Here is a 27,045-nt window from a genome sequence, read left to right as displayed (position 1 = left end):
GTCCCTAAAATACCACCCTCAGAAAAACCAGAAACAGATTTCTTTATCCACACACTTCATAGGAACTAGGACTGTCTATTAATTGCAGTTAACTCACGTGATTAACTAAAAAAAAAAAATGGCAATAAAAAAATTGCGATAAATCGCAGTTTTAGTCGCACTGCTAAACAATAGAATACCAATAGAAATTTATTAAATATTTTGGATGTTTTTCCTAAATTTTCAAATATACTGACAGGACAGGTCACTGATTCGAGCGGTCTGGATTGCCTGGTAAACTGGGTACAAGCAAATAATGTGCATTTTAATACAGCTAAATGTAAATGTGTACATCTAGGAACAAAGGATGTAGGCGATACTTACATGATGGGGGCCTCTATCCTCGGAAGTAGTGACTTTGAAAAAGATTAGGGGTCACGGTAGATAATCAGCTGAATATATAAGCTCCTAGTGTGGTGCTGTGGCCAAAAAAGCTAATAGGATGCTTGGATGCACAAACGGGACTTTTGATTATGAGTAGAGAAGTTATTTTACTTCTGTTTGGCACTGGTGCAACTACTGCTGCTATACTGTGTCCAGTTCTGGTGCCTACAATTCAAGTAGGATGTTGAGGAATTGGAGGGGTTCAGGAACAGCCATGAGAATATTAAAGGATTAAAAACTATGCCTGTGATAGACTCAAAGAGCTGAATCTAAGTAGCTTAACAAAGGGAAGGTTAAGGGGTGACATGATTAGTCTATAAGAATTGACATAGGGAATATTTAATAATGGACTCTTCAGTCTAGCAGAGAAACATAACACAACCCAATGGCTGGAAGTTGAAGCTAGACTAATTCAGACTGAAAATAAGGTGTACATTTTTTTTTTTTACTGAGGGTAATTAGCCATTGGAACAATTTACTAAGGGTCATGGTGGATTCTCCATCACTGACCATTTTAAAATCAAGATTGGATGTTTTTTTCTAAAAGATCTGCTCTAGGAATTATTTTGAGGAAGTTCTGTGTTATACAGATGGTCGGATGAGATGATTGCAATGGTCCCTTCTCTCCTTGGAATCCATGACTTGTCTAGTATAGTGTAGGTCTTTCCCACAGTGTCTGACCTGTCATATGGATGAATTTACCATTTCTGCAGAATAGCTCTGTGATACTGTCCATTTGTTTGAAATACGAGTCTGAATCATGATTCTCCCAGTTAGTAGTGCCACATACTATTACTCAGTCATTGAACAATTTCAATTTGAAGCTGGGACAAGAAGTTAAAAGCAGGTAAGGACTGCGGTTCTAAAATCTTAGAGACTTGCACAGTTTAGTGTGGGAAGAATTGTGGCTTTAGCATTAATAACAGTAGTGTTTTGGTGATGTGGTTTTATTTTTTTACTCTTTTCTCCATTCCAAGCAATGGTATCATGTGGCTAGCAATGTTTACTCTTTTATTCTTCCTCCAGTGATGATGTATTTGAGGCCGAGGACAAAGGCCTTCGTCAGATGTTGTCTAGCCTCTTGATACAGGCTGCTGTTTTCTGCCTGTTTTCTTGCTCTGGCAGTTAGAGGGGCACCAGAAAGTTAGGCCCAACTGGTTTCTAATTGCTTGTCCTATGCAATACTATTTTCTCCTCCCAAGTTACCGAAATGCAGTCAAATAAGAAACTTGTCATTACTCAGAGAGCAAAAGTCTCATGAGTTGCCATGACTGGGCAACAAAATGGCAGATGAAATTCAGTGTTGATAAATACAAAGTAGTGCACATTGGGGGAAAAAATCCCCACTATACATATAAAATGATGGGGTCTAAATTAGCTGTTACCCCTCAAGAAAGATTTTGGAGTAATTGTGGATAGTTGTCTGAAAACATCCATTCAGTGTGCAGCGGCAGTCAAAAAAGCAAACAGAATGTTGGGAATCATTAGGAAAGGGATAGATAATAAGACAGAAAATATCATAACGCTTCTATATAAATGCATGGTATGCCCACATCTTGAACACTGCATGCAAATTTGGTTACCCCATCTCAAAAAAGATACATTGGAATTGGAAAAGGTATAGAAAAGGAGAACAAAAATGATTAGGTGTATAAGAACAGCTTCCATATGATGAGAGATTAATAAGATTGGGACTTTTCAGCTTGGGAAAGAGACGACTAAGGGGGGATATGATAGAGGTCTATAAAATCATGACTGGTGTGGAGAAAGTAAATAAGGAAATGTTATTTACTCCTTCTCACAACACAAGAACTAGGGGTCTTCGAATGAAATTAATAGGCAGCAGGTTTAAAACAAAAGGTAGTATTTCTTCACACAACGCACAGTCAACCTGTGGAACTCACTGTCAGAGGATGTTGTGAAGGCCAAGACTCTAACAGGGCTCAAAGAAGAATTAGATAAGTTCATGGAGGATAGGTCCATCAGTGGCTATTAACCAGGATGGGTAGGGATGCAAAACCATGCTCTGAAGCGTCCCTAGACTCTTTGGGCCAGATGCTGGGAATGGGCGACAGGGGATGGATCACTTGATGATTACTTGTTCTGTTCATTCCCTCTTGGGCATCTGGCATTGGCCATTGTCAGAACACAGGATACTGGGCTAGATGGACCATTGGTCTGACCCAGTATGGCCATTCTTAAGTTCTTATTCATGGTCTTTTCCATTGCCTTTCTAAGTGAAACACTACTCTTGTGCTACCAGCTTATCACGTTTCTTATTTGACGAAGGAAATTGCATCATCATTGCTTTTGTGAAAGGCAGGTGTACAAAAGACCTATGTATACCTCCCAAAAAAGAATATGAAGGGACTAGGGCTGTCAAGTGATTAAAAAAATTAATCTTGCGATTAAACAGAATACCATTTATTTAAATATTCTTGGATGTTTTCCACATTTTCAAATATGTTTTCAGTTATAACACAGAATACAAAGTGTACAGTGCTCACTGTATATTATTTTTTATTACAAATATTTGCACAGTAAAAATGATAAAAGAAATAGTATTTTTCAATTCACCTCATACAAGTACTGTAGTGCAATTTACAAACGTAGGTTTTTTTGGTTAGATAATTGCACTCAAAAACAAAACAATGTAAAACTTTAGAGCCTAGAAGTCCACTCAGTCCTACTACTCATTCAGCCAATTGCTAAGACAAACAAGTTTGTTTACATTTACGGGAGATAATGCTACCCATTTCTTATTTACAATGTCACCTGAAAGCGAGAACAGGCGTTTGCAGGGCACTTTTGTAGCCAGCATTGCAAGGTACAGTATTTACGTGCCAGATATGCTAAACATTTGTATGCTCCTTCATGCTTCAGCCACCATCCAGAGGATGCTTCCATACTGATGCACATTAAAAAAAATGTGTTAATTAAACTTGTGACTGAACTCCTTTGGGGAGAATTATATGTTGCCTGCTTTGTTTTACCTGCATTCTGCCATATATTTTGTATTATAGCAGTCTCAGATGATGACCCAGCACATGTTCATTTTAAGAACGCTTTCACTGCAAATTTGATAAAATGCAAAGAAGGTACCAATGTGAGATTTCTAAAGATAGCTACAGCACTCGACCCAAAGTTTAAGAATCTTAAGTGCCTTTCAAAATCTGAGAGGGACAAGGTGTGGAGCTTGCTTTCAGAAGTCTTAGAAGAACAACACTCTGATGAGGAAACTACAGAACGCGAACCACCCAAAAAAAAAAAAAATCAACCTTCTGCCAGTGGCATCTGACTCAGATGATGAAAATGAACATGCTTCGGTCCGCACTGCGTTGGATTGTTATAAAGCAGAAACAGTCATCAGCATGGATGCATGTCCTCAGAATGGTGGTCAAAGCATGAATCTTTACCACATATGACACAAACATCTTGCGACCCTGGCTACAACAGTGACATACGAATGCCTGTTCTCACTTTCAGGTGTCACTAAACAAGTAGTGGGCAGCGTTATCTCCTGTAAATATAAACAAACTTGTTTGTTTGAACAACTGGCTGAACAAGAAGTAGGACTGAGTGTTTTATTTTTGAATACTAGTTTTAGGTGAATTGAAAAATAAAATAAAATAAAAAGTATTACAGTGCAAATATTTGTAATAAAAATATAAAGTGAGCACTGTACATTTTATATTCTATGTTGTAATTGAAATCAGTATATTTGAAAATGTAGAAAACATCCAAAATATTTAAATAAATGGTATTCTATTATTGCTTAACGGTGCGATTAATTTTTTTAATCTCGACAGTCCTAACAAGAACCTCAACATTGAGGTACAGAAGTATGGTCACTAATGAAATCAACATAGGGACTGGCTGGATAAGACTGTCAGAAATAAGAGTTGGAGAATTGATCTAGTCAGATATTTAGTGAGAAGCTTTTATACCTTAGATTTAGTTAATTTAGAAAAATGCACTGCAGACTAGATTTCTGAAGAGAATGTTTGACTTGACAGACTCACATGGCGGGGGCACACAGCCAGACACCAAGGGGTTACTTTTTTGTGTGTAACATTTTGTGTAATGTTAATAAGCAGATGTTTTCCTTTTTATTAACATTAAATTCATAAGGCTGCAAGCCATAGCAAACTGCTTTCCAACAAGTCAAGCCACCTTCAGCAAAATATAAATGGAAGTGTTTGGGATTCATCAGTATTCAATACTATCTAAACTAACGGTATTCATCATCTCTATCTCTTCTAGTTTTAAAAATACCTCCTTTTTTAAGCAATACAGAGAAAGTGACTGGTACCTGTATTTTATCTTCTGGAACATTCAGCCAGTGATTAAAGGCCTGTGACAGTTTGGTTCTCACTTGCTTACCTGTAAAAAAGGTTTAAATATTGAGGAAGGCAATTCCATGACATCGAATAGACAAAAAGTAAAATACCAGTACAATTCCATGCCTCTTGTTCTTATAGTGGTGGGTGGTAATTGTTAGAAATATTGGTTCAATAACAACGTTGATCAGTAACAATGTCCCCAATGAGTTTTAACTTAAGATGGCAGATTATAATAGCATAAGTACTGCGGGAAATAGGAAAAGGAGGACTGCTTCCATAACGTATAGAACGAACAGCATCTTGCTTAGTTATATCAGTGGCCTCACGTTAAACATCTCATGGTGCTATCTAGAAACAATGCTACACTACATATTGCTATCAGTTACAGTAAGTTATACTTAGACATTGCTGTAATTAAATTGGTAAAATGGTTTATATAGTTGATCATGGTGGATGAAGGCCAGACTGCAAGTCTGTAGCTTATATAAATCTGACAGCAACTGACAAATATTATAAATCTAAATTTAATCAACATTAAGGACTTCTTTGGGTATGTAACAAGTTATAAAACAAGGTTTCAGAGTCAGACCAATCATTTAACTATCAAAACACCTTATCTGCTAGTGCAGTGGTTCTCAAAGCCAGTCCGCCGCTTGTTCAGGGAAAGCCCCTGGAGCGCCAGTTTGTTTACCTGCTGTGTCCGCAGGGTTAGTCGATCGCGGCTCCCACCGGCCGCGGTTCATTGCTGCAGGCCAACAGGGGTTGTGGCGCCCTTCCCGCAGCCCCGTTGGCCAGTGGGAGCCGCGATCGGCCAAACCTGAGGACACGGCAGGTAAACAAACCGGTCCGGCGCGCCAGGGGCTTTCCCTGAACAAGCGGCGGACCGGCTTGGAGAACCACTGTGCTAGTGCACTGATCTCATGTTTTATTTATTGATCATCCCCTTCATTTGCAGCTGGTCCTCCCACAATATACCGGGTCTTATTTTTTCCCCCGGCTAACTGCCATCATAGCAGCCTGTATTCCAGCCAGGACAACAAAAGTGGAGTTTGACTTATTTCCGTTTCTGCATCGCACTGGAAATCCGCTAACTAGTTTGTTGGCACCAGAAAGGTGAGCAACAAGGCAGCAGAAATAGTCTGACAGAGCCAATACCGAAGAGATCCTTAATACACATTTTGAACAGAAGGGAAAATATTTTCAAAAGTTTATAAAACTATTTGTAGGCACTGATCCTGTGTTCTGGAAATCTCTCCCAAAAAACACTAAGCCCTGGTCTACACTAGGAGTTGAGGTTGACTTTAGCAGCGTTAAATCGATTTAACCCTGCACCCGTCCACATGACGAAGCCCTTTTTTCCGACTTAAAGGGCTCTTAAAATGTATTTCTTTACTCCACTCCCGACAAGGGGATTAGCGTGGAAATCGGCCTTGCTGGGTCAATTTTGGGGTACTGTGGACACAATTAGATGGTATTGGCCACCAGGAGCTATCCCAGAGTGCTCCATTGTGACCGCTCTGGACAGCACTCTCAACTCAGATGCACTGGCCAGGTAGAGAGGAAAAGGCCTGCGAACTTTTGAATTTCATTTCCTGTTTGGCCAGCATGGCAAGCTGCAGGCAAGTGCAGAGCTCATCAGCAGAGGTGACCATGCAGAGCTCATCAGCAGAGGAATCCCAGAATCGCAAAAGAGCTCCAGCATGGACCAAACGGGAGGTACGGGATCTGATCGCTGTATGGGGAGAGGAATCCGTGCTAGCAGAGCCACATTCCAGTTTTCGAAATGCCAAACATTTGTCAAAATCTCCCAGGGCATGAAGGACAGACGCCATAACAGGTACCCAAACACTGCCGAGTGAAACTTAAGGAGCTGAGGCAAGCCTACTAGAAAACTAGAGAGGCAAACGGCCGCTCCGAGTCAGAGTCCCAAACATTCTGCTTCTATGATGAGCTGCATGCCATTTTAGGGGGTTCAGCCACCACTACCCCAACCGTGTTGTTTGACTCCTTCAATGGAGATGGAGGCAACACGGAAGCAGGTTTTGGGGACAAGGAAGATTATGATGATGAGGTTGTAGATCGCTCACAGCAAGGAAGCGGAGAAACCAGTTTTCCCACCAGTCAGGAACTGTTTCTCACCCTGGACCTGGAGCCAGTACCCCCCGAACCCACCCAAGGCTGCCTCCCGGACCCACCAGGTGGAGAAGGGACTTCTGGTGAGTACCTTTTTAAATAGTATACATGGTTTAAAAGCAAGCGGGTTTAATGATTAATTTGCCCTGGCATTCACGATCAGTACAGCTACTGGAAAAGTCTGTTAATGTGTCTGGGGATGGAGCAGAAATCCTCCAGGGACATCTCCGTAAAGCTCTCCTAGATGTACTCCCAAAGCCTTTGCAAAAGGTTTCTTAGGAGGGTAGCCTTATTCCATCCACCATGGTAGGACACTTTACCATGCCAGGCCAGTAACACATAGTCGGGAATCACTGCAGAACAAAGCATTGCAGTGTATGTTTGCTGCCGTTCAAACAACATCCGTTCTTTATCTCTGTTATCCTCAGGAGAGTAGTATCATTCATGGTCACCTGGTTGAAATAGGGTGCTTTTCTTAAGCCGACATTCAGAGATGCCCGTTCCTGCTGGGCTGTTTGCCTGTGGCTGAACAGAAATGTTCCCCATTGTTAGCCACAGGGAGGGGTGAGGAGTTAGCCACATGGTGGGGGGGCGGCAAAATGTGACCTTGTAACAAAAGCACGTGCCATGTATGTAATGTTAACAGCAAGGTTTACTGTGGAAGAGTGTACCCATTGTTCTATAAAATGTGTTTTAAATATCACTGTCCCTTTTCTTTTCTTCCACCAGCTGCATGTATTTCAAGGATCACAAGATCTTCTCCTTCCCAGAGGCTAGCAAAGATTAGAAGGTGAAAAAACCGCATTTGCGATGAAATGTTCTCTGACCTCATGCTGTCCTCCCACACTGACAGAGCACAGACTAATGCGTGGAGGCAGACAATGTCAGAGTGCAGGAAAGCACAAAATTACCAGAAGAGGTGGCGGGCTGAAGAGAGGGCTGAAGCTGATAGGTGGTGGCAGTGTGATGAGAGGAGGCAGGATTCAATGCTGAGGCTGCTGGAGGGTCAAACTAATACGCTCCAGCGTATGGTTGAGTTGCAGGAAAGGCAGCAGAAGCACAGGCCACCGCTACAGCTCCTGTGTAACCAACCACCCTCCTCCCCAAGTTCCATAGCCTCCTCACCCAGACACCCAAGAACGGGGTGGCGGGGTGGCCTCCTCTGGCCACCCAGTTACTCTCCCCAGAGGATTGCCCAAGCAACAGAAGGCTGGCATTCAATAAGTTCTAAAGTGCTGTGTGGCCTTGTTCTTCCCTCCTCCACCACCCCTCCCGGGTTACCTTGGCAGTTATCCCCCTATTTGTGTGATGAATTAATAAAGAATGCATGAATGTGAAGCAACGACTATTGCCTCTGCAAGCGGTGATCGAAGGGATGAGGGGAGGGTGGTTAGTTTACAGGGAAGTAGAGTGAACCTGGGGGGGGGGAGGTTCAATCAATGAGAAACAAACAGAACTTTCACACAGTAGCCAGGCCAGTCATGAAACTGGTTTTCAAAGCTTCTCTGATGCGTACCGCGCCCTCCTGTGCTCTTCTAACCGCCCTGGTGTCTGGCTGCACGTAACCAGCGGCCAGGCGATTTGCCTCAACCTCCCACCCCGCCATAAACGCCTCCCCCTTACTCTCACAGATATTGTGGAGCGCACAGCAAGCAGTAATAACAATAGGAATATTGGTTTTGCTGGGGTCTAAAAGTCAGTAAACTGCGCCAGCTCGCTTTTAAAGGTCCAAATGCACATTCTACACTTGCTCAGCCTGTAGTTGAACAGCTCCTGACTACTGTCCAGGCTACCTGTGTACGGCTTCATGAGCCAAGGCATTAAGGGGTAGGCTGGGTCCCCAAGGATAACTATAGGCATTTCAACATCCCCAACGGTTATCTTCTGATCTGGAATAAAGTCCCTTCCTGCAGCTTTTGAAACAGACTATAGTTCCTGAAGATGTGAGCTTCATGTACCTTTCCCGGCCATGATGTTGATGAAATGTTGATGTTGGTGAAATGTCCCTTGTGATCCACCAGTGCTTGCAGCACCATTGAAAAGTACCCCTTGCGGTTTATGTACTCACTGGCCTCGTGCTCCAGTGCCAAGATAAGGATATGGGTTCCGTGTATGGCCCCACCACAGTTAGGGAATCCCATTGCAGCAAAGCCATCCACTATGACCTGCACATTTCCCAGAGTCACTACCCTTGATATCAGCAGCTCAGTGATAGCGCTGGCTACTTGCATCACAGCAGCCCCTACAGTAGATTTGCCCACTCCAAATTGATTCCCAACTGACTGGTAGCTGTCTGGCATTGCAAGCTTCCACAGGGCTATTGGCACTTGCTTCTCAACTGTGAGGGCTGCTCTCATCTTGATAGTCATGCGCCTCAGGGCAGGGGAAAGCAAGTCACAAAGTTCCATGAAGGTGCCCTTACGCATGTGAAAGTTTTGCAGCCACTGGGAATCGTCCCAGACCTGCAACACTATGCAGTCCCACCAGTCTGTGCTTGTTTCCCGGGCCCAGAATTGGTGTTCCACAGCATGAACCTACCCCGTTAGCAACACGAGGCCTGCATTGCCAGGGCCCATGCTTTGAGAGAAGTCTGTCCATGTCTTCATCACTCTCGTCACTGCGCTGACGTCACCTACTCGCCCGGTTTCGCTTTGCCAGGTTCTGGTGCTGCATATACTGCTGGATAATGCATGTGGTGTTTAACGTGCTCCTAATTGCCAAAGTGAGCTGAGCAGACTCCATGCTGCCATGGTATGGCATCTTCACAGAAAAAAGGCGCGGAACGATTGTCTGCTGTTGCTCTGACAGAGGGAGGGGTGACTGATGACATGGCTTACAGGATTGGCTTATAGGGAATTAAAATCAACAAAGGGTGTGGCTTTTCATCAGGGAGAAACAAAAACAACTGTCACAAAGAATGGCCCCCTCAAGGATTGAACTCAAAACCCTGGGTTTAGCAGGCCAATGCTCATCCCACTGAGTTATCCCTCCCCCAGTATTTCAGGCAGGACTGAATCTCCATTAAACTTTTCAAGGTGCCCCTGACAGACCTCACCAAAACGATTGTCGACCCTTTATTTCAAGGAGGGAGGGAGGGGGGAGCAAATGAACACCAGATTTCTTTTGTATATTTCCTGTTTTGATTCACTCCATCTATCTTTTACATCTTTGGCTGGCAGCAGACAGTGCAGTAGGACTGCTAGCCATCCTCATCTCCTGGCTGCTCGCCAGAAGACGGTGCAGTAGGACTGCCAGCAGGACTAAAGAGAATAACCTGGTTGAGTCTCTTCTATTTCAGTCCCTGCGCCCATGTCTGCCCAGGCGCTCCTGACCGACCTTACTGAGGCGGCCAGGAGCACCTCGGACATGACGACAATGGTTATCAGGCCTATTGAACTGTCTGCTGCCACAAGGCAATGGGCTGCTACTGTGTAGCAATGCAGTACCGCATCTGCCAGCACGCAGGAGACGTACGGTGACAGTGAGCTGAGTGGGCTCATGCTTGCCGTGGTATGGCGACTGCACAGGTAACTCAGGAAAAAAGGTGCGAAATGATTGCCTGCCGTTGCTTTCATGGAGGGAGGGAGTAAGGGCCTGACGACACGTACCCAGAACCACCAGCAACAATGTTTTTGCCCCATTAGGCATTGGGATCTCAACCCGGAATTCCAATAGGCAGAGGAGACTGCGGGAAGTCGACGCTAGCCTTGATACCGTGGAAGCACTCCACCGAGTTAATGCACTTAGAGCATTAATTGACTATATAAAAACGCCTTCTAAAAAACCAACTTCTATAAATTCAACATAATTTCGTAGTGTAGACATACCCTAATAGTAATACTTGATTCTCAGAATGAATCAACATAGAGCAAGCAATCACCACTTTCTCAGAAAGATGAAAGAAGATTTAGAGTCCAAATTTCACTTTTAGAGGAGCCAAGCTAATAAGTCTAACTGCTGTTTTATCAGAAAGTAGGAAAATAAAATTTTAATCAGTTTAATGCACATTAATATGCATATGCCTATACTTTTTAAAAAAAAATTAATAGTAACTGCCAGATCAATTAGTGATAACACTAAAACAGAGATCTTTTAATATAAAGAGAGAGTTCAGGTTATCCTGAGCTCAGCTTCCTGAAGGAACAAGTTTGTTTAAGACCCTTGACAATTTCAAAATAATATTAAGTCAGTGCTTACTAAGAGTTCCCGTGAAAATAGCTCTATACAAACCCCAAAGCTGGGCATGCCAGAATCAGGTTTCAGGCTGTTTTTACCCTATTCTTTGCAGAGCAAAATTAAAGAAAGAACAACTTGAAACTGATCAATTTCACATGACAATTAGTTTTGGGGACAATGACCAACCTCTGAGCATCCTGCAAGTGTTTTAAAAAGTTTGACTGTTTAAGTTAAAGAGAGTGTCTCTCCTATTGCTGTGTGAAGGACCTACCCAGAACAGGGAGTATGAACAGTATGGGGCACCGGGAATTTTCACGAGAGGGTCAAAGCCCCTTGCTGTGCATGCACTCCCAGGAGGCAAAGGTCAGCCACCCCTTTCTTTAAAGACCCAGCAGCTCTTGGCTCTTTTATTCCCATGGAAGATGGGTGGATGTTGGGTATGACAAAGTCCTTGTGCCCACCAGCCCTCCCAGACTAGCCTGTGCTGGCGGGGGGCACTCTCAGTGGTCTTCCCAGCAGGCAGAGGGCAATCTCTCCTGTCTTCTCAGCCTATCTGCTCCAGGCCACAGATTTTGTGGAGCGAGTTGGGCTGAGGATCCCTACTAGCATGCCTCTTCCAAACTCAACTCACATGGTCCAGGTTTCTTTATGGGAACAGGATAAGCAACCCTGCTTCCTGGTCTCAGCCCAGATGCTCCCACTGTCCTGTCTCCTCAGGAGACTAGGACCCCCATTACCTCCTGTCCCCTGCTCCTTCTGGTTCCTCTTGTGAGTGTGGTCCCTTCCAGTTCCAACACTGCCTCTCCTCTGCTGGGGGAGACCAGTGCCAGGTTTGGCTTCTACTTTCTCCTACAAATCCACAGTCTCTTGGCTTCTGGACCTGTCCTGTGGTAGGGATCTTACTCAAGATAATCTATTTTTCAGGGGGGCTTGCTCTCCCCCAAACTACCTCTGGAACCTGTTGATGAGCACAGGGGCAAAGCACTAAATATAGTGCCCCATATCTATGTTGAGAGTCCTGGGGAGCAAAGAGGAGTTCTCTCTCCATCCTGTGCAGAGGTCCAGGAAAGTAAACGTCCTTCTGGTCCCAAACTTCAAAAACAGCAGCAAAAAAGTTACCATGGTACTCACACTGCAGAGCCTGGAGAACAGCATACAGATGAGTTCCCCTCAGAGAAGTTCACAAAAGTAATCATCTTTCATATTGAAATAGCAACATTTATAAGTTAATAGAAAGGTCTGAAATCCATTTGACGGCCTCAGGAGACGCTATAGCTCCTTTTCATTTACAGGTGGGGCACTTGGTTCACAGTTTGGAGGTCTCCACATTCATGCTGTGGCAAATCCTTGATTCTTCTTTAGTGCAGCAGGTGCACGCAATCCATGTAACGTCTCAATACGGCTGATACTCATCCATTGTCTTTAGCAGACCAAGACACCAGGAGAGGTTTAATGGTGGGATCATCTACATGGTGCACGTTATTTATGTCAGAGCCTGCCCATTGCATCTGCCAGGGTTGAAGTTGGATAACAGAAGAGCTTCTCTAGATGCTCAAAATGGTCAGCGGGGCTTAAGAGGAGTGTGAGGCAGGTGAAAAAGTTCAGGTTGTCATGGAGCGGGAGCTTTGGTTAGTAACAGCTTTCTTGTACTTATGCAACATATTCCTCTCTCACTGGCTGGTTGGAGGAAGGATGTTTGAGAGGCCTGGAAACCAAGGCATTACAATGGACTTCAGGGTGCCAGTTACAAGTCTCAGACACATTTAGTTGGATATCAACAAGGTCTGTGTGCAAGCTTTTTCCCTGAACAGGTACCCACTACTTGGCTGGGGAATAAACAGATCCCTTGGGAGGCCATTGTACAGATTCGCCTTTTTGCCAACCTGACTGCTGATGGAAATGGAACATTCTGTCCAAAAACCACTGACCTAATGAATCAAAACTATCTGATTGCACTGACCAGGTTGGATAGCTTCAGCAGAGCCCCTTATGCCAGATAGCGTCACAGGCGGATGACAAGTTGCACTTGTTTAAAGTGCCTGCTGAAAGCTGGCCTCAATATGTGTAATCAGTGCAAACAACTGGTCACAGCAGCTTTGCCTTGCCCTGAAACCTGATCACTTTGCGGGAACCATGGTCTGCCTTGCCAGGATTGCCTGCTCCAGTAATTTTCTCTCCTCTGTACAACATACACAGGGCAGTAGCTTTTGGGGGTCATCAAATGCTTTTCCAGGTGTGACATTGTGTAATTAAAATATAACCATGCAAATCATTATTTCTACCACTGTTATATACTTGCAACGATTCTTATAAAGAATGTAGCCCATGACTGGAAAGGGTTAAGTACCCTGTAGGCTAATTAACCCAGAGTCAGCCTGTAGAAACATGTTAGAAATGGTAATTAAGGCTGGATAGGCTAGAACTTTGAAATGCAAACCTGTATTAAAGAATTTGAGGTTATACTAATTGCATGTATCTTAGAGGACAGCCACATAAACAGACTGTTCCGGTCTGTCACTATCACTATTAATTCAGAGATCAAAAGGGAATATTAACATTTAGATTAATCTTGAGTGAAATAATGTCATTGTCTATATCTCTCTGAAGTTTGTAATAGACTGTCTAATGAATAAATTGCCCTATGTTAATTTTTGTAACTAATTACTGGTGGTGTTCAGGAAACAGAATCGAAAACTTACTGTTTACCTAGGACTGTATGGGTAAACAGGCTGCTAGAAAATGATATAAAAAGACCTCTGGGTCCTGATCCTGTCATCTCAGATCTGCTTGAGGCTTCAATACAGGAGAAGCTTAAGCCACAAGATTGAGATCCCAGTGCTGACTGGTCCACCCTGAATATATTGGGCATTGGACTATAACCTATGGACTAAAATAAAATAGAACTTTCCATCTATAAAGCTTACCATCTCTGCTATAAATCTGAACCTCAGGAATTGAACTCATGTCTGTATGTATACTGTTTTTTAAATAAATTTTAGTTTAATTAATAATTGACTGTAAGCGTGTATTTGGATAAGATCCGGAATATTCATTAACCTGGGAGGTAATGTGTCCGATCCTTTAGGATTGGTAGAACCTTTGCTTTTATATGATGAAATAAGAGTCTCAGAAATAATCATATTTGACTTGGGTACCTGGATGGAGGCCTGAGGCTGGGTTACTTCAAGGGAACTGTGTTGTTGGCTTCTGGGCAACCACTGAGGTAATAAAGAAGCTGTTTTGTGCTGGCTTGGTAAATGTAAGTACAGAAAATATCCACCAGCTTTGGGGATTATCTGCCCCATTCTTTGCAGTTCACCCTAATTGAGTGACCTCAGCAGCGCTCCCGGGAGTCCAGTCACACCAGGTTTTAAAATGGCGATGACCTTGGTGGCGATGGAGGACTTTAATCCCAGATATCTGTTGGGAAAACAACACAGCAGGACACAGATTATCCAACAGGTTCTTGGAATGGATTGGAAACAATTTATTTTACAAGGTTGGAGAAAGCTCCTAGGGGAGAGGCTGTTCTAGATTTGTTTTTGACCAAACAGGGAGGAACTAGTTGAGAATTTGAAACCCGAAGTGGAAGGCAGCTAGGGTGTAAGTGATCATAAAATGGTAGAGTTCATGATTCTAAAGGATGGTAGGAGGGAAAGAGCCCAGTAAAGACAATGGATTTCAAAAAGGCAGACTCAGGGATTTGGTAAGTAAGATCCCATTGAAAGCAAGTCTAAGGGGGAAAACCGTTCAAGAGAGTTGACAGTTTTTCAAAGAGACATTATTAAAAGCACAAGAGCAAACTATCCTAATGCATAGGAAGTATGGCAAGAGACAACCCTGGCTTAACCAGGAGATTTTCAATGATCTGAAACTCAAAAGAAGTCCCACAAGAAGTGGAAACTAGGTCAAATTACAAACGATGAATATAAACAAATACGCGTGTAGCGACAAAATTAGGAAGGCTGAGGTACAAAACGAGATTAAACTAGCTAGAGACATAAAGGGTAACAAGAAAACATTCTACAAATGCATAGAAGGAAGAGCAAGACCGAGGACAGGGCAGGCCCATTACTCAATGAGGGGGAGAACACAGTTACAGAAAGTGGGGAAATATCAAAGTACTAAATGACTTCATTTCAGTTTTCACCAAAAGGTTAGTAGTGCCTGGACATTTGACTGTGAATGCCAGTGAAAATGAAGCAGATTCAGAGTCTAAAATATGGAAATAAGTTAAAAATTACTTTAAGTTACAAGTTAGATGTCTTCAAGTCACCAGGGCCTGATTAAATACATCCTAAAGTACTTAAGGAGCTGACTGAGGAGATATGACCATTAGTGATTATCTTTGAAAAGTCAGGGAAGACAGAGATTCCAGAGGACTGGAAAAGAGCAAATATACTACCAATCTATAAAAAGAGAAATAAGGACAACTGGAGAATTACAGACCCCAGTCAGTTTAACTTCAGGACCCAGAAAAGTAATGGAGCAAATAATTAAGCAATTTGCAAACACCTAGAAGATAAAGTGATAACAGTCAGCATGGATTTGTTAAGGAAAAAAGGTCAAAACAACCTAATAGCTTTCTTTGACAGGTTAACAAGCCTTGTGGATGGGGAAGCAGTAGATGTGGCACATCTTGACTTTAGTAAAGGCTTTTGATACTGTCTCACATGACCTCATAAACACACTAGGGAAATACAACTAAGATGAAGCTACTGGAAGGCGGGTGCATAGCTAGTTGGAAAACCATTCCCAGAGAGTAGCGATCAGTAGTTCAGAGTCAAGCTGGAAGGGCATACTGAGTAGGGTCGCACATGGCTCTTTTCAATATCTTCATCAATGATTTAGATAACGGCACAGAGAGAGTACACATAAAAATTTATGGACGATACCACGCTGAAGCGAACATGATGAAATTCAATAAAGACAAATGCAACGTACACCACTTAGGAAGGAACAATCAGTTGCATACATACAAAATGGGAAAGGACTGCCTAGGAAGGAGTACTGCAGTAAGGGATCGGGGGTTCATAGTGGATCACAAACTAAATATGAGTCAAAAGTGTAATAAGTGCAAAAAAAAAAGCAATCACGCTAGGATGTATTAGCGGGAATGTTGTAAGCAAGACACGAGAAATAATTCTTCTGCTCTACTCCACGCTGAGTAGGCCTCAACAGGAGTAGTGTGTTTAGTTCTGAAGGCTACCTTTCAGGAAAGATTTGGACAAACTGGAGAAAGTCCAGAGAAGAGCAACAAAAATGATTAGAAGTCTAGAAAACATGATGTATGAGGGAAGTCTGAAAAAAGTTGGTTTGTTTAGTCTGGAGAAGAAAAGATGGGACATAACAGTTTTCAAGTACATTAAAAGGTTGTTACAAAGAGGAGGAGATAAATTGTTCTTGTTAACCTTTAAGGATAGGACAAGAAGCAAGGGGGCTTAAACTGCAGCAAGGGTGGTTTAGGCTGGACACTAGGAAAAACGTCCTGTGAGGGTAGTTAACCACTGGAACAAATTGCCTAGGGAGGTTGTGCAATCTCCATTACTAGAGATTTTTAAGAGCAGGTTAGACAAACACCTGTCAGGGATGGTCTAGATAATGTTTAGTCCTGTCATGAGTGCAGGGGACTCTACTGGATAACCTCTCGAGGTCCCTTTCAGTCCTAAGATTGTCACAAAGTAGTTGGGAGTTTGCTGGCAGCGAGGACTACAATAAGTAGCGTTGCCATTAATTGTGCCATCTGTCAATGCCAGCATCAATCTCAGTTCTTGTAAAGACTGACAGACTTGATGAAGAGGCACTTTGTGGGCAGAATTCTGTAAGAGGTGTTTTTGCCTCTTTTTGTTTTGTCAGCTTACAAAAATTTTGGAATTATTTGGTAGGTGGCTGGCAATGCTGCTAACAGTGACATGTGGTATGCGCACTACTTCACCTAGGTACCACAGAAGGGTCCATGCTTTCCAGCTTGAGTGCACTAAGTTTGTGGCCTCCACTGTTGCTGTCCATTGTTGTCATCTTGTAGACCTGGGTGCCCAACCTACAGCCCGCCAGAGCATTTCAGAAGGCCTGCAGCCTGCTTCAAAACAATATACTAAAGGGAGATTTATTAGCATTGTGTCACGTTTAGAACATTTTAGTTTACACAGGTGTGTAAACAGAAACAAGCGACGTACAGTATTGTCTATCTAAATACACACAAAATAAGATGAACTATAAATCAGTACAGGCAACTTTAAAGCTTATTCAAATATGTAGAATCTGTTTGGCCCACACAAGGTTGTGCTTAGGTTTATGTGGCCCTCTTGTGTAATAAAGTTGGGTACCACTGTTGTAGACTCCATTGTCAACTCCAGTAGAGCAAAAAGAAAAGGAGTACTTGTGGCACCTTAGAGACTAACCAATTTATTTGAGCATGAGCTTTCGTGAGCTACAGCTCACTGATGAAAGCTCATGCTCAAATAAATTGGTTAGTCTCTAAGGTGCCACAAGTACTCCTTTTCTTTTTGCGAATACAGACTAACATGGCTGTTCCTCTGAATCCAGTAGAGCAGTGGCTAAGTCCAGGTCACCAGTAGCTTCATACTCCCTTAGGAGTTTTGCTCTCTCGACTCCATCATGACATAAAGAAGTTCCTGTAACCAAGGGTGATATTCTTCTTTGAGGCTTCAATAAGCAGCTTTGTGAAAGAGTCAAAGTTTTTAGAATTTTTTGGTATGATACTGATGTTTGAGACACTGGTAGTGACAAGAGTTTAAAAACAATGTATACCACCACTACTGGCCAGTGCTGACTGTGCAGGAAGTGGACCAGGACAGTTTGAAAGGCAACAAGTGGTGATCTGCTGGAGTCAATGGACACAAAATGTAAGTCAAGTGTCTATTCTTTTTTCCTTCTTCAGGCTGAATGGAAGGTACCCTTTTGCTTTGCATTGAACAGCTCACTGAGCTGTTCACCTGCAGCACTATCTGTTAAATAGCCCCATGCTATATCGTGGCTATTAAAATCACCAGGGTACACAGATGTCTTATGATTGATATTATGATTAAGAATAAAGTCATCATGCTAATGCATAAGACGAAGTGCAATTGACTAGAGACAATGAAACCGTGCACAAATTTTAAAAAAAAGTCTCACCTTCTACCTCTTGTTATAAGACATTTCTGTATTCACTGTAACAGTAGTAGGTACACACTTAAGGATGATTTAGTTGGGGATTGGTCCTGCTTTGAACAGGGGGTTGGACTAGATGACCTCCTGAGGTCCCTTCCAACCCTGGTATTCTATGAAGTGCAAATACAATTTTCAAATTGGTCCTCAGTCACATTAAGAGGACTTGAGTTATAACAAACTTATCTGTACCAGACACTCAACAAATGGGACAAGCAAGCACATTTCAGCTATGTGCTGTAAGTTTTCACATTTCCTGATAAATGAGCTAAGAATTCTCCAACAAGGTGCTTTAATTTTCTAGGAGATTTTCTTGGAGCAGATAAAAAAAAAAAAAAAAAAAGGGGAAAAAAAGCAGCACCAAGCCTGCAGTTTCAAGATACTGAATATATCCTACAACTGTGTACATTTAGTGAACAGTGTTGTCTGCTGGTGAAGTATTAATAAGTATTTCAATACTTCTATGGGGAGGACTATTCAAAGGTAATACTGCACTTGAGTAATTTTACTGCAATGTTGTAAGACACCTACTATACCAAACCCATAGCAACACTGTTTACTTGGCTTCCGCCTTAGTGAATTACATGCCTACGGAGAGAACAGTTGGTTTTAACACATTAGACAGCTATTTCTGCTGTTATAGCAGGTTTCCTAAAAATAAGCTTACAGAACATTTAATGTTCAATAACTGATTTAACCATGAGGTATACAGCTCTGCGTTAGTATGAAATCTAGATGGACCCCTACATTATATGAAGGATTTAGCATATTTTAGTCACTTGTCCTAGACAAGTATTTGAATTGTTAAGACTAGTCTACCCTAAACAGTAAGGCTGTCTAGACACTGTATTCAAGGAGAAAGAACACTATCTGTACAGAAAAGCATTCATCTTTCCCTTTATTTTCAGATTTCCTGTGACCCACTTTTTGAAGAAACACTATCGCATCTCTCCATCTTGCTGTTCTAAGGAGTCAGTAAAGTCAGGGATACTGGTGTAGTTTAGTTTGTGTACTTGCTCCATTTCCCTGTTTTTGAAAAATGCTGACAGCTATAGCATAAAGGCAAGGAACGAAAAGCCTCTGAAAGGCCATACTAATATAATGAGTATATGCACAACAGCATGCCACTACCTTCCTTGCCGCCTGCCTGGACAATCAAATAGAGGAGAAAAGACAGACATTTAAGGAAAACATACAGATAGAAAACTGACAGGTCTGAAACAGATGTTTTAAATGGCACTGGGAATTTATCTGGGGGAGAGTGAAAGGAAAAGGAGTGTAGTTTTAGATTTTAAAGTCTTTACCAGATGTGTTCAGTCTTTTTTTTTTTTAAAAACCCACCATTGTGTATTATTACTGCTCTGTCAGTCACTCTGGGAAAAGCCAGACACCAGAGCAATTATCTAGCTGAAGGCATACTGTGGTCTACTCTTCAGAGTAGAAAGAGCTTATTATAAAGCAAGGCAGACCACAATGCATTTACAGCTGTAATTCTTGATGGCAACAAGCTGATTTTAACCAGAACACTACCAGCCACCTAATTTTATTTGCAAAAGAAAAGGAGTACTTGTGGCATCTTAGAAACTAACAAATTTATTTGAGCATAAGCTTTTGTGAGCTACCGCTCACTTCATTGGATCCACTGCACGCATCCGATGAAGTGAGCAGTAGCTCACGAAAGCTTATGCTCAAATAAATTTGTTAGTTTCTAAGATGCCACAAGTACTCCTGTTCTTTTTGCAAATACAGACTAACACGGCTGCTACTCTGAAACCTAATTTTATTTGAAAAATCAGAAGGCATTATTAATACTCAAACAAGTAGCAGCTCTGGATAAGAAGACAACCTTTCCAATGCTATTATTTTAAATACAAATTTTTAAAGAGAAAGTTAGCTAGCTTAAATAAAAATCAAACATATGAAACATCCAATATCTGGGAAGTATTTCCTTCTCCCTCTACCATCACTACTATAACAAGATGGGGCCCGGTAGGAATAAAACCTTAGCATTAAGAAAGGAGGATTAAGTTTTCCAGGTACTAGTCTAACAATTGGATGCCCATTTCACTCACATTTTCTATGAGAGTTTCCCACATCATCTTTTAGGGTAGATGTAGCACAACTTGATTGGCATTTCTTGATTCTTGCTCCTCATGCCTCCAACCCCCATCTTCCTCTCCCTAGAAAATCATGGGATATATTGCTAATGTGTGGATAGTTGCAGCACTTCAGCAACTTTCATATAACTTTGAAGAGGACAACTGAATAACACCCCCACACAGAATTTTCCTCACTGTCCTTTAGAATTAAGCCTCCAAAATAACTCTTTAAAGCAGATTTCTCCACTAACTGAGGCAGCTACCCAGGGTCATGGTCTGGTTGCATAAGGCGCATCTATAGGATTCTTTTCCGTGCATTTGGTTCAAATCAGCAACAGCATTAAAAAAAAATTAACACCTCCATTCTTTTATAACAGCAATCTAGAGATAAACTTAGTATTATATACAAATACATAACTAAGTTGGCATATGGAAATCCTTAAAGCTGTATTAACAAGTCCTGCTACTAGTCGCTTTCTTCAAACCTAGTGACGTTGATCACATTATGGTTGATGCTTTTCTACTGTCTTTTCTTTTTACTTGATAGTATCAGTTGAAGTCTCATCTCATGTTTATCTATAAATTTTTGCTTTTCTTACATTTAGATGTGTGACCTGTTTCCTATCAAAACTCTACAGATGAAGCTTTTCTCCTTCTGCCTCCTTTATTTTAATATCTTAATTTTGAGTTTAACTTTGGCTATTGTCAAAGGGGTTTCTCCCTTCATAGTCAAAAGTTTGTGTCTATGCCTACATCAACTTTTCATCTTTTCATTAACATAGCTATTTCCTCTAAGCTAGAGATTATATAGAATGGAGAGTAATCCTTTGTGTTTCACAGATGTAATGAATAGTTTTTCAAATTCCATCAGTTTTCTGCTTAGGTTTGCCTTTTTGTGTGGGTGGGTATGCAAATTTCTCAATTATTGGTATTGATATATTGGAATTTTGGTGTCTTCTGGCAAGTTGTGTACCCTCAAGCAATCAAAATGTGTGGTTTCAAAACAGCTGGCCAAGTTGATATACCTATAAATTCCTAAACATCAAAACTTCCCAGGCTTTTACTGGGGTTAAATTCCATATTATCTACTATGAGCAGTGGCTTAGCTTTCTAAATAAATTATCCCAAGTTTCTACTATTGCTTTCATAAAAGGGTGATTAAATAAATCTCTTATAGGTCAAAATCAATGTTTAACCAGGGAATCAGGTGAATCTGATTTCTCAAAATGAAATCATTCTGTGTCTACCTGCTGCTTATTAGGGTTTGGCATTAGCCAGTACATTAGGTTTCTAATTTGACTAGCTTTATAAATGGTGCTTAATGTTTGATAGAATAAATAGTTTTTGCCATGGTTTCTAAACTAGACTGCTTAACCCTGGATTTCTTATTTCCTCAATTTAGTTTAATCAGGAATTGCACAGAACTAAAACCAGAACTGTTTGGAAAAGGATGTTAATTTAGGGTAAGATACTCATCTTAACTGATGCAATTTTGCATAGCTATGTAATTCTGTATTTTGACCAATTTTCCAGATATGTTTTGATACTCAAATCAATGGAGCATAATTATGTCTTGCTAGCTTTTAGGAATGTGTATTCCCAGGTATTTTACTGAAGTAGTTACCAATTTGTATTTGGAATTATCTTTCATATCTTTCCATAGATCAGAGAGCACACTTATGTCTAGGAGCTCTGATTTGCCAGTTTTTTAATATTCTGATGTTTTGCCAAACCTTAAGATTTCTTCTTGAAATTCTAGTAGCGTTAATACCATAACACCATCTGCATAAAGTTTACTTGTGTTCGTTATGGTAACTTTATTTATATTAGGATTATTTCTGACCAATTAGATGAACGACTCCATTACCATGGTATGAAGAGATGAATAATGACATCCGGGGGGTGGGATGTGTGCGCGCACCAGAAAAAAGGAAAATTTAATGATAAATATCCAGTTAGTCTGACAGTAGACTATCGGTTGGAAAATAAGAAATCCAATTTTGAAATTTAGGGCCTAAACCAAAGCATTCTTTACTTACAAAAATAAGAGTTAAACTAGCATGCTGACTATTGCTCTGCAATGTTAAAGGTTTAACAGATGGTGAAATAATTTTTAAGACTGTTAGATCAATGTGTCTTAATCCTAGTTCTGTGTTATGCCAGGTTTATTATAGTATTAAAACACCAGGGTATCTTTTTGATTTAATAAATGCATTGTGATGGAGACAAAGCCACAGGCAGAGCACCAAACACCACCAGAAGCTTATATTAACAGTTCACTCCCTCTCATGTCTTAAGAGTTCTAAAAGTTATTTATGGTACCTTTTTTCCCCTCAACATACTTCAGAAGAGAGATTTTAGCAGACAGTATAAAGGTAACAGGCCTGTTTTCCACACTACTGTCTTAACATTATTTAATATTGTAGTACTTATCACATCACATTTTCAATGCATTATTATGACTCTACAGTTCTGAGAGTCAACTAACGGTCAACCCTCTCCCTCAAAAACAAACAGGTTTTCACAGGTACACCAAACTCCTTCCAATATTCATATTTAAAAAACACATTACACCAAAAATCCTCTGGGCTACAGAGGGAAGTGAAAGTGTAAGGATCTGTGGACTATAACCTGGGACTGCCGATGTTCCACTGTGAGATCACGTGGAGCCACAGCCAGGGAGCACTATGGATCATAGGTGCCACAGGAAGTACCATGCAAGGAACCCAGGAGTGACAGTACCCTGCAGATCTGAGTGGCCAAGTGCCCTATTTAATCTAGGAGGGTGCCCAAGGAAGTTGTCTGGGCAACCACACAGACTTTTGGCCTGTCGCAACTTCAGACCTCACCTCATCCCCCTCTCCGACCCCAGCTTGACTATGAACCTGACTCTTGCCTCCTGACTCCATCCTGGTGCTACCTCTAATTGGCATATGACTCTGACCCTGGCTTACTGAACCCGGCTCTAGCAATTCCTCCGACCCCTGCTCACCGACTACCATCCCTGATGTGCGGATCCTTGCTGAGCTGTAACTGCTAGGCCAGACTTCCTATGCCCCAGTCCTCTACAGAACGCAATTTCAAAGTCAACACATCCTGCGGGCTGCGTCCACTCTAAGCTTTTTCTGAAAAATCACCTAACTCTACTGGTAATAAGGAGCAGAAGACTAGTGTGAACTGGCCATTAATACTGGTGAAAAAAAACACTCCAAAAGAGGTGACCAACAGCACTAGGACCAATAGTTTAGTGCTTCTACTGTGGCTCGTCCCAGTGGAGAGGACCTAATGCAAGATTTTTCAGGTGTGGCTCACTGCAAACAAGATCATAGTGCTTTCAGGAACATGGTGACAACCCTAGGTAACTTTCATACCAAGAAAGAACAGTTGGAGGCGGGGTAACATGTAGTTTTCTCCCAAATATCCAGCTTCCACGCTGTCATGCTTAACAAGAACTCCCTGTTGACAATGCAATTTTCACCATTTCTTTCTTAAACAATGGTAACTAATTTGGCACCATCTACACAACTTCCAACTTAGTTCCAAAAGAAAGTTAAAAGCTCCTAGGCTAAGCATACACTGCTAGAGAGCTGGAGAGTTCAGATTTGGGGATTGGGGGTAAAGAAGTAGACTTCAAAGAAAGGGATAAGAGTACCCGCAATGGGAAATAAAATGGGAGTGTGCCTTTTTTGATTTATGATACAAAGCCTCAAGTTGGTTTTTAATGTTTTTAAATTAGAAGTGGCTCAGGTCTTGCCCATCATGTCTCCTCCTTTCCCACACCCACCAAAAAAAATGAGAGAAACCATGCAAGTGAGGTATGATTGAGAAAAGATGTCTAAGAATTTACCATCACTCTCAACTGAAGACAGATATAGACTGAAGGTCTCAGAAAAAGCATACAAGTCCATAGCGAAACATCCAAGCCTTCTTTACATAAAATTTAGTGTCATTCTGTGCATGTAAATAACATTAAAATTGCAAAGTCAAACACATGCCAGAATTAAGGTTGCCTGTGCAACCTTAACTTGGCCCCTTTATGCATAAGAATACAGTCTAACTGCATATACTCCAAACCCTTGCCTCATTCAGTGCTCAGAATGGATCTGCTTTGGAGACGTATCATGGTGGTGTAGCGCAGGAGGCTCTTGTCTGTAGGACCCCTACCTCATTCGAGGAAGTCAGGTGTGTATCTGTTGTGGCAACTGGAACAGGCAGGCCTAAGCCTATCCACAACTAAGGTCCAAGCCCCACAACTGAGGCTGTTAAAATGCCCATAGGAAAGATCAGACTGCTCAGGCAACAGAGAAACAATCATGGACACCAAAAGTTGGTCCAAGAAGATGCACACTGGAGGAGTGGGCCCACAAGATGTTAAAACGGGAAATGTAAATGTGGTCCAGCAGGGAGTGGGAAACAGATGATTAAAGTGTGTGTGTAGCATGAGCGGGTTCTCTGAGGCCTTCTCAATTAGAGACTCCAGAGGATGGGTAAGTATTGTCCTGCTTTGCTACCAGAGTCTTCTTGGCCAGCTCCAGCTGCTGGACCTTCTCCTGGAGTGTGGAAGTAGGAACAGCAGTCTCTCCTCCCCCTTTTAACAACAGAGGGAGTTGCTAGGCCTGTGACTCGCATTTGCCACACTTGCCTCCATTCCCCATCACCAGTCTCCAATCCTCATTGCTGTTTGGAAGTGGGCTCACAAGGCAAGGGCGATCAGATGGGGACCAGATAAATGAGGGATAGAAAGATGGGAAAAGGCAGTCTCCCCTCAAGATGGACTGGCTCCCTGACATTGCTTCAACCCAACCTTCTGAGTACCCCACCTGATTTAACAGCTGAGTGGTCTGTCAGCTCAGTTAGAGGCAACTACCCCAGTGCCAGGGTGGATTTGATTTAAATCAAATTTAATTTGTGATTTAAATCACTAGTCAGGAAGACTCAATATAATCGTGGATTGCTACATAGAAGTGCATTCTTGTTGGTTATAACCTTAATACATATTCTTCACGACTCAGAGATAGATGTAGGTTTCATTTTTAGAAGGTACACACTATACATTTTTAAAATGATTTTGAAAGCTTTTCAGATTAGTTTTACAGCTATATCAGAAAATGAATGATTGTTTGGTTATTTCATTTACCAAAGGTAATTGAAGCAGATTTATGAAGTCATTGGGAGGTGAACGATCTCCAATTCAACAGCTTAATCATTAATATTTAGAGGATTTTCTTGCCATGCTGTATTAAGAAGAGATCACCACCAGACAGACATTTAAATTGTTTTATTCAACTAAAACAACGTTATGTATTCTGGATTTTTTCCTTCAACAGCAAACATAATAAATATTTTAACAAAACAAGCATATGAATTTTTGAATTTTGTTAAACATTAAAGTACTTTAAAATCAGGGTTGTTTGTTAAAATTGTTTTTAACTAAAATAATTTATTTTTTTTTAAACCCAAGAATTAAAATAGACAATGTCAGCCAGGTCAACATGAGAAACTTAAAATATTGGCTTCTGCAGCTAATTCAGTCGTCTTCACCTTCATTTTCCTGTTTGTTCATAATCTGGAAAAGAAAAACAAGCTTGCCTGCTTTTTCAGGACCTAAACAATTTCTCAATTTGAAATGAATTCGTCCAAAGGAAGAAAATATTCTTTATACACCAGCAGAAGCAGCGTTAAAAAGGGAGACCACCACTTCAACAGTCTCTGAATCCAAAGTGCTCAAGTGACTTCCACCAGTTCACTGGTGTGACTTTCTTTAAAAGAAACGTATTTCTTGAATGGTTCACCCTTAGGGCTGAAGTTTATTATAGTTGGATGGATGGACTGCTGGATGTCCATGTCATAGCCAACTCCTCTTCTTCAGCAGTTAAGGTTTGACTCTGATACAGAGTATCGAGAATATTTGCAAGAAAATGAGCTGGAGATAGTGCTTGTCCCAGTCGTTTTTTAAAATGCTTGTAACTGAACTCTGTCATTGCATATTTCTCTTTTTAAGAACTCACTCAGTTCCTTCCAAATTTCAACAGCGTCAGCAATAAAACAGCTATTTCCCTGCATTTTCTTCAAGGCTACAGAAGTAGGCTTCAGGGTACCCAGCAGGTGTTCAACATTTCTCTTAAGCCCAATGTTGAGATCTTTGTGAACAAAATTGTGAAAAAATAAGTGGCACTGTCACAGCCAAACTGTCAGATTAGGCCAGTTCTTGATGTAGTGCTCAAAACAGTCCACTACGGAGTTCCATCGCATGTCTTGTGGGACAGTTAACAACCACTCTGCAGCAGTTAGCTACAGAAGTATTCTGCAATTTCAACAATATTAGCCTTTATTTCTGGAGCACTGAAGTCTTTGGCTAGGAGGTGCATCAAATGAGCACTGCAATGAGAGTAGCTTGGGACTCTCTTCTAAATTTCGTCTCATCTTTGATATATTTGCAGCATTGTCTGTGACCAACCTGCGTACCAGACATTTGAATTTTTTTTCCCCCAAGTTTGTTATAGCTTTTACTGCTACTTCTTGTAAGTACTCTGCTGTGTGCGCATTCCCTGATGTATCAATTGTTTCTGTAAGGAAGACATTCCCTTCTGTTACACAAGCACATACAACAGGATTATTGTGGAAAATGCTCCACCCATCAAGACTCAGGTTAACAATTTCACCCTCTAGATCTTTTGCAAACTGCTCAATTTCTCTTTCAC

The 27,045-nt window shown here is 41.5% G+C and overlaps 1 protein-coding gene across 7 annotated transcripts in view; it reads right to left on the bottom strand.

The window, feature by feature from the left end:
* The window catches only part of GGPS1 (geranylgeranyl diphosphate synthase 1), a 64,256-nt gene that overhangs the window by 8,324 nt on the left and 28,887 nt on the right, over window positions 1-27,045 (bottom strand). For 4 of the 7 annotated variants that reach the window (XM_048843824.2, XM_048843826.2, XM_048843827.2 and 1 more), the window contains one exon: window positions 4,736-4,806. The exons of 1 other annotated variant lie outside the window; for it this stretch is intronic. In XM_048843824.2, coding sequence (XP_048699781.1) covers window positions 4,736-4,806 — 71 coding nt within the window. Of the gene's footprint in view, window positions 1-4,735; window positions 4,807-14,230; window positions 14,496-27,045 lie in introns of all 7 variants that reach the window. 2 more of the 7 variants (XM_048843828.2, XM_075126908.1) reach the window with 1 other exon arrangement.

This window comes from Caretta caretta, chromosome 3 (genome assembly GCF_965140235.1).
Source record: "Caretta caretta isolate rCarCar2 chromosome 3, rCarCar1.hap1, whole genome shotgun sequence".
NCBI classification, from domain to species: Eukaryota; Metazoa; Chordata; order Testudines; family Cheloniidae; genus Caretta; species Caretta caretta.
This window is presented reverse-complemented; position numbering and strand designations above follow the sequence as displayed.